At 38.4% G+C, this 13,248-nt stretch overlaps 1 protein-coding gene across 21 annotated transcripts in view; it reads left to right on the top strand.

Moving 5' to 3' along the window:
* Nucleotides 1-13,248, top strand: part of LOC106871305 (uncharacterized) — a 193,210-nt gene that overhangs the window by 127,298 nt on the left and 52,664 nt on the right. For 12 of the 21 annotated variants that reach the window (XM_089363551.1, XM_089363565.1, XM_089363564.1 and 9 more), the window contains 4 exons: nt 189-273; nt 4,596-4,631; nt 8,865-8,990; nt 12,630-12,738. In XM_089363551.1, coding sequence (XP_089219677.1) covers nt 189-273; nt 4,596-4,631; nt 8,865-8,990; nt 12,630-12,738 — 356 coding nt within the window. The remainder of the gene's footprint in view (nt 1-188; nt 274-4,595; nt 4,632-8,864; nt 8,991-12,629; nt 12,739-13,248) is intronic. The other 9 variants (XM_089363552.1, XM_089363556.1, XM_089363567.1 and 6 more) reach the window with 1 other exon arrangement.

Below are 13,248 nucleotides of genomic sequence, written 5' to 3'. Positions count from 1 at the left end.
TCTTGATGTGTATTTGGGGCTGGGTGTACCTGTTGACCATGGAGACCCTGATCATCCTGTATACTATGTCAAATATTGTGTTGTTTAAATAATGTCAATATGTATATATATGTGCTTATATGATGTATGTAGAATAAATATATATATATAGTAATGACATGTTGTCGTATTTGTGGTGTCTGTTGCAGCCAGCACCAACACAACCTAAACGGTACCCATTCATCACAAAAAGAATCTTACTTACAAGAGATCCAAAGGACAAGTCAATCAAAGGTTTGTAACTCTGCTTAATATATATATACGTGTGTGTGTGTGTGTGTGTGTTACTGTTTTTGGCCCTGGGGAAGGGGCTGTGTCCGTAGCTTCTTCAAACCCCACCAAAACCAGTGAGACCAACATAGTGAGTGCTCCTCTTGGACAGCTGCATGTTGATGGCCACAGGGGCAAAGCATGGAGGGGGAAAGAATTGGGAGGGTGGATGTTGTGGGAGTGCAGAAGGACTGGGGAAATGGTTAATGGTGGTGATGGTGGAAGAGTAGAGACATTATCGACTTTTTAATCATCATCATCATCATCATGTTCATCATCTTTTACATCATCATCATTATTATCATCTTTTTCATCATCATCTTCATGATCTTTTCCATCATTATCATCGTCATCTTCCTCGTTTTTTGATCATCATCATTTTTTTCATCATCATCTTCATTGTCTTTTTAGTCATCATCATCATCATCATCATCATTTTCTTTTCATCCTATTTTGATGAGGGTTGGTGGCCCACTTGTTCTTCAGTACAGTACCCAGGCATGTGGACTCCTAACCACGACTGCTTGTATCAAAAACAAAAACTAAATAACCATGACACAATTATATCAGCTCATTAGGCTGGAGTCTCTCTGGATTTCCATCATCCATAACTGACCAACACTGTGCAATTCACCCTCATGCCATTCCATTACAGAGTCAACCTGCAGGGTTTACACCACATACCTTCAGACACTGTGTACTCCATGACATTTGCTACATGCACAGATGTATAACATATTATTATAGACAAACACACACACACATAATATACTTGCAACAGAGCATTGAAGTTCTTAAACTCAGTCACCCTTATCTCCCAGGAAAGAGAGTGTGTGTGTGTGTGTGTGTGTGTGTGTGTGTGTGTGTGTGTGTGTGTGTGTGGATAGGTGTTATAGAGCCATAATTTGGCTGGGGACCCAACTACTATTTGTCAGCTCAGACTAATGAACAAATTAGATGTTCACAATGAAAACACTGTAACCTCCACATCTACTTACTTGAGCAACATAGAACTACTGTCATAACATAACAAGTTTCCTTATAACTGATATGTACGCGTGTATACATGTGTATATATATATATATATATATATATATATGTATATATGTGTGTGTACATGTATGTGCACCCTGCAATATACGTATATCATCATCATCATTATCATCATCGTTTAACGTCCGCTTTCAATGCTGGCATGGGTTGGACGATTTGACTGAGGACTGGCGAACCAGATGGCTGCACTAGGCTCCAATCTGATCTGGCAGAGTTTCTACAACTGGATGCTCTTCCTAATGCCAACCACTCTGAGAGTGTAGTGGGTGCTTTTACGTGCCACTGGAATGAGGCCCAGTCAGGCAGTACTATATATATATATTATATAGATGGATACATATGTGTGTATACATATATATCCATCTATATATAAAAGCATAATTACACATAGCTATCCATGTGTCTGTATCTATTTATGTATGTATGTTTGTATATATATATATATATGTATGTATGTATGTATGTATATGAAAACATGCACATACATACACACACATACATATAAAGCACACACACACATATATATTGAAATCTGTATAAACAAATATGTGTATACAGTTTACTTTACATGTCAAAAATTGAAAAGGAGATGGGATCCACTTCCCCAAATATTTGTTTACCCCCCCCCCCCCATCATAAGCATCTGGAGATGCAAAGAGGCAGAAATGATGATGTCATATCAGTAGGTAGGGTGGTCAGTTTTTACTGTCTAACAGCAGTCAAAGGCTGTTGCCCTAGTAGTAGTAGTAATAGTGGTGGTGGTGGTGGTTGCAGTGTGAGGAAAGCACCTAGAAAGTTCCTTCATGTAGAAAAACTGTTCCCTTAATTCAATAATTTCTTCCAGGCCTCGCCCATCCTGCCTCAAACCCTTCCAAAAACAAATCTTATCTTAACAAATTGCTTTGTTATTTTTCTTCACACCCTGCCCGCCCCCTTTTATATTTATTTAATTGTATTTGTTTTATTTTATTCTATTTCTCTCTCTCTCTCTCTCTCTCTCTCAGAGAATATCTGTCAAACACAAACATTCACACTTTTTTTCCATTCCTGCCATGACATCCACCCCCTACCCCTAGTCCAAGCACAATCCACCACCCCAGCCTCTGCAATTAAACATAAACAGCTTATTAAGGCCTCCATCTCCCTTGTAGAACCCTACCAACTTTCCACTGGGTCTCCGGTGAGGGTGGTTTTTAGGTAGTAGTGATAGTGGGAGGGGTGGGGTAGTAGTGATGGCAGTGGTGGTGGGAGGGGTGGGAGCTGTGGTACTTTCAGTAGGAATGCTGGTGGTGGTGGTGGTGGTGGTTGTAGTCATAGTGTTGCTGCCATTCAACCGCAGCTCAGTTTTCATCAAGTAGTCCTATCTTCAAAAGCCACTCCAGCCATGCCCATCTTATCTAGGGCTACTATGTTCATTGTGTCCTTTGTTTTTTTTTTTTTGGTTTTTTTTTCTACAGATAACAGTGCGTAATCAGAGGGTATTTGGTTTCTGTTTCTAGCAGTTTGGAGTGACTGCATAGAGACTCCCTGGTTGCCCCTGGAAGTAGTGGTGTTGGATAAGGGTGGGCATGGGAGGAAATGGTGGGGAGAAGGAGATGGTGAGGTGGCAGGGGTATGGAAAAGTGATGGTGGTGGGGGTGTCGAGAAGATGGTAGTGGTGGTGATTGTGATAAAGGGGGTAGAGGTGTTGTTGTTGTTGGTGGTGGTGGTGGTGGTGGAGGTAGTGGTGGTAATGATGGTGTTGTTGTTGTTGTTGTTGTTGGTGGTGGTGATGGTGATGGTGGTGGTGGTGGTGGTGGTGGTGGTGCAAGAGATAGCAGTGAGAATTTGTCACTCGGAAGAGAGCTGTCTTTCCGTTTATTTATTTTATAATTTCTTCCCATCTCATCTTCACCACCGCAACCACCATACACCACCATTGCCAACACCATGCACCAATACACCACCACCACCACCACCACCACCATTATCTCTTCCCCCTCCCCAAAGAGAGATGGATAAAAAAAATGGGGTGCATATTACAGTTTATTTTCTCTTATTTTGTTTCCACAATTTCATGTCTGTGTGGTGGTGGTGGGGGGGACGGTCTTTGCTTTTTGTTTCTTTGTTTTTTTTTTTGTATTTCTATTTATTTTGTTTTTATTGTTTCTCTTTTGTTATTTCCCATTCTCCGAATTAAGTATAGAAGACGGATAAAAGACAGGAATGTTCCCAAGAGACCTGGGAACTGATTCTTTCTTTAACAAACAAGGAACTCAAATGTCCTTTCTTTCGATTCGAAAAACACCCAACAAGAATTGTCTCCAGCAGAGTTAAACTTGGCAATATTTCAACTGGAGGTGATGCAATGGCTTTTATCCATTTGCTTAGTTCATCTCGAAGCAAACCACTCCCCTCCGCAAAAATCCAACTGCAAAATTAAATGATAAATAATTTTAATAATAATAATAATAATAATAATAATAATAATAATCCTTTCTATTATAGGCACAAGGCTTGAAATTTTGGGGGAGGAATGAGTGAGTCATTTACATCAACCCCAATGTTTATCTGGTATTCATTTTATTGCCCCCCCCCCCCCCATAAAAAAGAAGATGACAGGCAAAGCCAACCTTGGTGGGATTTGAACTCGGAACTTAAAGAGCCAAAAGAAATGCCACTAAAGCATTTTGCCCAATGTGCCACCTGACCACCTTTTTGATGATGATGCTGATGATGATGATGATGATAATAATAACAATAAATAAATAAATAAATAATTTCTGTCATAGTAGTAATAATAATAATAATAATAATAATAATAATAATAATAATTATGATGATAATGATAATGATAGTTAATAAATAGAATCAAAAGGATTGAAATAAAAACAACACTTTTTAAATTCACCCACCATCTAAACCAGTTCTTTGCAACCCTACTGTGCCTTAATATAATTCAGAAAAGACCCCTTAGAAATGAAAGAAGCAGGATTAACATAACTACATGTATACATACATACATACATATATATATATATATATATATATATATATATATATATATATATATACATATACATATATGTATGTATATGTATGTATATATATATATATATATATATATATGTATGTATATGCATGTATATATATGGCTATGGATATATTAAAAGAAGAGAGAGAGTTAAGCCAGGAGGGTAATTGGTGCCTTTGCTAACCAGCATCAATTGTTCTACCACTCTGCTTTTTCTAGGTGGCCACAGAGATCCAAAAGATCTATCAATGAAAGGTTCGTGTGCTATTTTTATTTATTAATTTCTTTCCCCTCTCTCTCTCTCTCTCTCTCTCTCTCTCCCTCTCCAGTGTTCTTGATCTGTCCCCCCATCATCGTCAAACCGTGAAAGTGCCGTTGTTGCTATAATCCCCCCTCCCACTGCTAATTCCTCATCCTCTTCTTCTTCTTCTTTGCTCTCTGCAACTGGTTTTCATAACCAGAAGAGTTATACACTTTATTCTGACCGGGGCATTTTAAGAAATCCCTTAACCCCTTTTATTACCACATTTCCCTTGGAGTACACAGTTTGTATTCATTATTTGAAAATGATAAATAATTTAAAAAAATAATTTTGTTATCATTAAGCTGGAATTTGGAACAAACAGTAGTAGGAAATTTTGATGGAAGACTTTAATTAAGGTCCTTTTGAAAGAGTTTGAATCAGAGAAGCAGGAGCAGTTGTTTCAAGCAGGTTCGTATCAAATGGGTCAAAATGCAGTTAGCAGTTTGGGGGATGGTTTTCAACTTCCATATATATATATATGGATATATATGGATATAGATGTATGATTTTATAATGTAAAGGAATTGGGATTTGAAATCTGGGCACTCTGATACAATCCAGATCTGCCTAACCACATCAATTAATAAGGAACATTAAGAATCATTTCAGATAAACATTAAACTTTCTAACTTTCTGGGTGCAACCCCATGGTCATTTATGACTGAAGGGGGGGTCCTATACATACATACATACATACATACATACAACTCATGAAAGAATCTGCTGTAGTAAAGCTTTTCAAAATATTAAAACTGTACCCACCTTATGTCACTCATTCACAACAGTACAATGTATTATTATTTTGAAGCATTTTAATAAAGCTATGGGTGTGTCCCTTCATGCTATAGAACAACTTATCAGTTAGGGTTCGGGTTATTATTGGAGGAACAACACATTGTGTGTTTGTTCTGTGATGTTTCAGTTACTCTGTGTGTGCCTCTTAACCATATCCTCTGTATGTGTGTGAGGAGTGAGGAGGTTAGTTCGGGTTTGCTTGTATATTTTGTTTTTATAATTTCTTAATGACTTAATCAGAGGTGAGAGGGTATCGTCCATGGTTGGTGGAAATAAGGGAATTCATTACCCTCAGGCCATCATCCAGGCTTACATCCTTGAAACAGAGGTAGAGACCTAAAAGTAGCTAAGGGATTGGTATTGGTGTTAAAATGGACAATCCATTAAGTCCTATATCCCACAAACTCCGTCTCTCAGGTGGAATTTTTGTGGTGTAAGACTTAATCCCGTCTCTCAGACAGGCTTCCTCACAATTTCCCTCCACCAAATTATCCTTGCAATACTTTGATCAACCCAGTGCTATGACAGAAGATACTTCCCCACTGTGCTGTGCAGTAGGATCGAACCTGAAAACATGTAGCTGTGAAGAAAAGGTCTTAAGCATGCTTTGTTGGGGGTGAAGAACCACTACATGACACCCCACACACCCTCACCCTGCTGCACCATATGTGACACTTCCTCACCTCCACATACTCTACCATCCCTACACAACATTTACTACCCACCGAATTTGTTCCTACCACAGCATTATCCCTTATGCATAACATGCCCTCACAATTATATGACACCCCACAACATCCCTTTACTATCACACTGTACACCCTACAATAACACTTTGACCCCAGGCTACACTGAAATATAGTAACAAAGAGAAACTGTGGAACCCTCAGGCAACTTGTGATGGTATGAAGTGGTACAGAGGAAAGTCACAAAGCAGAATGAATTATATTTCAACGTGAGGAATAAGCAAAGTGTGCCATTTGTGGGCAGAGACCCTTCAGACAAAGGGCCTAGCCCTCAACATTAGATTTCTATCCTTTCTCATAGTACAATAATCAGCTCTTATTTTGCGAATGTTTTCAACAAGACATTAGGTGGTTGAGGGCACCAGTATGTTGCTACAGAGTAAATAACTGGTCATCTCTCTTTCTCTCGCTGACCATATCTATTGACCACCACACTCATCAACCTGGCCCAAACCAGTACCACATCACACTGAGTCATTTCTCTATCCTATGGAAATTTTAGCTCTCCAAGGATCAACTTTGCTTCTCCTCCCCCTGGGGTTTGATAAAATAAGAACCAGTCATAAACTGTGTGCCCTGAGCAAAAGCTTTCGCTCTTTTGCCTTCATAATAAACCATTGTTGGTCCCTATATCTAAGAAATGAGGATTTCATTGAGGACTTCCCTTTATACAATAGCAAATGCCTATAACAGCATGCTATTATAATCTTCCATAGATGTTACATTAAATTATTAAGGTCATCCATACTTATGTCAGCATGATATTACAGTCTCCCATACATTCAGTAATGAGTTATTAAGGTCATCTGTCTATCTTTGTACTGGGTTGGTGCATAATTATTGCGGATTTTTTTCAACAAATTTTATTCAACAAAAACAATGACAATATTTAACAAAAACATCTTTAAATGATGGTCTGACCGTCTGCCAAGCAAACGGGAAACGGTGATTGAAGTAGATGGTGAATGTGCTCCGGAATAATCATTTAAAGATGTTTTTGTTGAATAAAATTTGTTGAAAAAAAGCCACAATGATTATGCACCAACCCAATATATAAGTCATCACAACAGAGAGGTCAACATTGGGCCATCGGTGACCGAAGCTCCGTTGGAACCCCTCACCTCATCATTGCTCTCTAGCTTCTCACTATCTGTGCTGCCTGCTTTCTTACCTCCTCCTCTCACTCTCTCTGTCATCATTACACTCTCTTCCTCCTCCTCCTTCACCTCACTAACACTCTCCTCCTCCACCTCCTCTTTCCTCCCTTTACACTTATTTTCCCTTTTACCATTTATTGTCTTCTGGTATATTTTATAAATCTTATGAATCTGTTCTTTTCTTTTTTTGTTTGTGTGTGTGTGTGTGTGTGTGTGTGTGTGCGCGCGCGCGTATATATATATATATATATATATATATATGTATAAATATGCATACATACACATATATGTGTGTGTGTGTGTGTGTGTGTGTGTGTGTGTGTGTAAAGATGGAGGTAGCAAAGACCCATATTGAATAGCTAAAGGGCAACAGGTTTATGTAGCAAGAGCAGAAAGGAAGAGGTTTACCAATGTCTTTTACGGTGTGAGGAGGATCAGAGATGAGAGCAGTTCCAGATTGCTAGATGATGTGAAGAGTTTGTGTGGTCTGTATGACAAAATGCAAATGTATTGAGAGAGAAGTTTGACATAAGAGAGGTGAGAGGAAGCATGGATGAGGACAGTTGCATGAAGAAGTTCCAGTCATTTAGAGTGGATGGAATCTGTGGAAGAGAGGGATCCAGGACAAAGTATTGAAGGCTGATCTCAAGATGCTGGTCCTTACAGAGGAGATGGCATGGTTCCTGGTTCAGTCCCATCATGTGGCACGTTGGGCAAGTGTCTTCTACTATAGCCTCGGGCCAATCAAAGCCTTGTGAGTAGATTTGGCAGACGGAAACTGAAAGAAGCCTATTGCACATATATGTATCTCTGAGTGTGTGTGTCTTTGTGTCTGTGTTTATCCCCCCCTCCACCATTTAACAACCAGTCTTAGTGTGTTTATGTCCCTGTAACTTAGCGGTTCAGTTAAAGAGACAGATAGAATAAGTACAGGTTTTACAAAGAAACAATAAGTACTGGGGTCGATTCGTACAACTAAAATTCTTCAAGGCAGTGCCCCAGCATGGCCCCAGTCTAATGACAGAAACAAGTAAAGATAAAAGGTATGTGTACACACACACACACACACACACTCAGACACACCTTCATCAGTACCATTTCAATTAAACAGAGTGGAACATTTACTTGGTCCCTAAAAACCTAATGTTCATCTTCCTGAAACCCCCTTTGCTCTTATAATCCTGTTCACTCTAATAATAAAGGGTTAGAATTCCTGTTAGAATCCACACAAAACCCAAACTGTAGACAAATAAGACAATAGTTAGGGCAAGGGACAGAATGTTGTTCCTGGAACTGGTGGCACCGCAAATGGAATATCCTGACTTCCAATTTGTGCTCTTGTTTATGTTTTTGTTTTGTTTTGTTTTGTTTATTCTTTGTTCTCCCAATTACTGCTTTTTGTGATTTTATTGTGAATCAGTGGCTTTCAACAATGTCTTGTGCAGTGTGTTTTTTAATCTGCTCTGGTTTCTCGTTTGTCTGGCAGGAAATGGAATTGGGATGAAAATTGTTGGAGGTAAACAGCAAGGACCTGACGAAGAGATGGTGGCATATGTAGCAGCCATTTATCCTGGAGGTATTGCAGAACAGCTACATGGGGAGCTGGAAGAAGGTAAGAACCATTTTTTGCCTATACGATCCAAGGTACTTTAAATGGGCTGGTTATGTGACACTGGTGTAGGCTACAGCTGTGATCTCACTTTACTTGCCGGTCCTTCTCAGTCACAGCATACCTCCAGCGGTTTCGGACTTTTGTCGTTGCCTCTGTGGGGCCCAACATTTGAAGGTCATGCTTCACCAGCTCATCCCATGTCTTCCTTTTTGAAACCACGATCGTGAGGTCATGAATGCAGCACCCTAACCAGTAGCCCATGTACCCTCACAATTATCACATATATGGCCTGTGAGTTACTGATAGCAGAAATTACTGGGTAACCATGATAGCACTACATGTAGGAATTATGAGCTTATGTGTTAATTATAAGGTCCTCAGCAAAGGACAAAACCCATTGTGTGGTGTGTTTTTTGTAGCAAGGAGTAAGGATCACTGTGCCAGCCACATATATATTAGTTATGAGTTGCCCATAGGAGAGGGCAGGTGTAGATATTAGGGCAACTCATTTACAGGGTACGTATAGCCTGAAGATAAGGGTCTAGACGAGGGTAACATGTGTATGAAAGTATAAGGTTACATCTACAGGGGTGGGGTGGGGATGGAGGGGATGATATTTGGGAAGTTGGTAGGAAAGATAGATTTCCTGAGGGAAGAATCAATGCAGAAAATGGAAATGATGTGAGCCCACACATCACGTGATGAACATATCAGTCATGGAGATGGAAGTGTGTTTTTATATGCGTCTGTGAGAGATGATGTGCCTTTAGTTATACTGTATATAGATGTACATGCACAGAATACTCCAAAATATAGTATACATACTTACTGGTGTGTGTGTGTGTGTCAGTGTGTGCATGTAAGTATCTGTGCGTGTGTGTATATATGTGTGAATTTACACACACACAATCACACATACGCACATAACCTGATGTAACTTTCATGCAGGTATATGTAATCCGGGTTAAGACAATCCCATATGTAAATACGTGTGTGTGTGTGATATATATATATATATATATATGATTTTTATATACAACACAATATCATCATGTATGTATGTCTGTGTAAATATAAGTGTGTGTACATACACATGCCACACACACACACTGATATGTATACTTGTGTACATAAAGATAAATGCATGCATGCACACATATGCATGTGTGTGTACATATATATGTGCATAGAATGACAGACAGACAGACAGTAAGATTGACAGAAAGAGAGAAACAAGTTGCAAACACACACACATTTATATGTATGTGTGTGTGTATATATATATATATATATATATATATATATACTCACTCATGTGTTGTTGGTTAAAGAGTATATAAGTTTAAGTCAGAAATTAATTGTAAACAGATGGAAATGTTTTGCACGATGCATACACATTTAGTGTGTATGCTTCCGTGTGTGTGTGTGCATGTATAATACACACACACACACACACATATATATATTATACTTATATGACACACATTTATACATGCAGATAGCACATATATACATGCACATATATATATCCATATAATACACAATATATATATATTTTATATATATATACATATACATTTATATACCTTCATGTATTTATTTGTGTGTACATATCTTTCATTGTCTGTTAAGATACATTCTGTATGTACACATGTATCTATGTATGCTTATGTGCATCTCTGTACCAATATCTACGCATATATATACTTGCATCATACATACACACACACATAAACATGCATGTTTTATAGTATATAGACAGACAGATGTATTTCATTGTATTCTGGCGGACACACCTATTTCTTTCTAAGTAGATAGACAGATGTCCCAGTCCTGTGTATACAACCACATATATATATATATAAATGTGTGTGTGCATATATATATGTATGTATGTATATATGTATTACAGTGTGTAGATGATGCTATGTGTTGCAGTGTACAAAGGTTTACAAAATTATGCAACGGATGTTATTCAAGGCACCGGCCTAACTCCGTTTTTCTGATAATAAGACCTACAAAGGACAACGTTATCCAATCGCAGTTCTTTGTTTTTTCTTCTATGTTTATAAGTTGGTTTGTCGAATGTTATATGTTGACAAAATGGAATCAAAGCAGATTGGTGGTTGGAGATAATATGTATAATCTAACCGATTTGTGTTATACAAGGAGAACAGGCGGTGGGGTGGGGTGTGGTGGTTGGGAGGGAATATATGCTCCCCACCCCCACCCCATCCTGAAACAAAGGGAATACAAGCCATTTGTGTATACAGTCATGGAACCCTTAAATTCAACGATTGCAACAACTTGAAAAATTTTATTTTTATTCAAAATACTGCATTATTTTCTGGCTGTAATGTTTCAACAGCTGTCTTCAGTTCTTGTGTCATGTCTGCTGCAAAACTTGGCAAGATATCTTTCAAGGAATTTTCTCTACGTTGTTGTTGTTGTTGTTCTCTGGTTTTGGTGGCAGCGGGTAGGGGTTGGGAAGGGGGGGTTGTGTCTGCATGGTGTAGCAATGGTTTTGTCTTGGGAGAAGAATGTGCTGCCACAGAATTCAAAACGTTACTTTTGGCTAGATTTTGGTAAATGTTAGAGAGATAAGGGTGAAGAAGTATGACATGGTTCTGAAATTAGGGTCAGTGGTAAAAGTTCTTCAAATGTTGCTATTGTGATAAGAAGGGTCGACGGGGTTGGGCAGGGACGGGCAGGTTTGGAGGAGAAGGAAAAATAGGAGAATTAAGTAAGTTTTAAAGACACTCATCATTGGCAGGAAGTTAATAGCATTCACAGAAGTAAATTTGGCTCCTTTTGTGTGTGGTGCCGATACCAAACATGTGGTTTATATATGGAACACTCAGCTGAGAGAACAGTTCTGAGATTGGGGATTTGGTACTCAGGTCTTAAGTAACCCTCACAACTTCTTCCTTTCATAAATGAATGTGAGATATTTCCTAGCATTATGTAATTTAATTAACAGTTGCCATGTGTTGGCCATGGCAAGAGGTACCCTTCCACTCTTTCACAAAAACTATTATTTCTCTCTCCTTATTCTTCGGCTGTTGCTATTTACCTTTACTTTGTTGTATTTCTACAACAAATTCGTATTTTTTGTTGCAAGCCACATGGCTGTAACGATACGGTAGAGTAATGGTACCTGATGGGGTCCAGGTTTGTTGTTAAAGGCAAAAAAAAGAAGCATTTAGCAGTTATTAGAATCAGAGTAGGTGCGGTCGAGGCTGTGTAGTTAGAAGTTCACTTCCGAACTGCATGGTTTAGGGTTCACTTCCATTGTACAGCACACGTCGGAATCTAATATCTACAGCAATGGTTCTCGACCATTTTTTACCTATAGATTCCTCTGATTTCTGTTTTACTCATTTGATGCTTAAAAAATCTCATTATATTTTTATCGTTAAATATTATTAAAAATTGTACAAAGAAATTGTTTAAATATTTTGTGTGTTGTGTAGAAGTATAAGAAATTTTATTGCACAAAAATTTTAACAACATAATCTTATGTGGATCCCCCATGGGCCATATAGACCTCGATTGAAAACCTCTGACCTTACACCAACTTGCTAACAATTTGTGTTTTGGGCCTTGTTTTATAAACCCTTATATTTGTTTGTTTTCCAGGAGATCAAATTTTAGAATGGAATGGTATTGAATTAACTGGTAAAACTTACGAAGAAGTTCAACAGACAATCTCACATCCAAATGGTGAGATCGAGCTGGTTGTCCGGCCGTAAGTGGTTTTCTTTCTTCACCTCATACAAATTGTTTTTTTTTTTTTTGTAATATCTTGATAACTGTAATGCCAAGAGACAGAGAAGAGTGGTTTCTATTGTTCTCTGTTTTTGTCTTGTAGGTGTCTTGTACAGAAAGTCATGTTGACTGTATCACAGCTTTCCACTAACCACTTTCCCTATTTTGGAAGCTTTTTTTCTTCTGAAAAACGAAATTTGAAAAAAAATGTGTAATACATAATTAGCTCCACTGATTCAGTATTTGGAAACTGGCAAAACAAGCCTTTAAGAACAAAGAGCTAAGCCAAAAGAATGAGACTAATGGTTTATCAAGCTATTGTCATTTCAGTAGCTGTTCACTACCAGTGAACTAAGGTAACACCTTATTTTTCAAGCACCATCCGGAGTATTCGAGCGGTTCCAAGCAGTGCTGTTTTCTGCAAGTGCTCCACCCTTATTGCAGCCCCTATTTGTTCCATGTACTTCTCAAGATTTTTACTCGCTGTTCC

This window comes from Octopus bimaculoides, chromosome 15, assembly GCF_046866305.1.
Source record: "Octopus bimaculoides isolate indiv1 chromosome 15, ASM4686630v1, whole genome shotgun sequence".
Taxonomy (NCBI): domain Eukaryota; kingdom Metazoa; phylum Mollusca; class Cephalopoda; order Octopoda; family Octopodidae; genus Octopus; species Octopus bimaculoides.
Note: the sequence above shows the minus strand (reverse complement) of the source record. Positions and strands in the feature narration are given on the sequence as shown.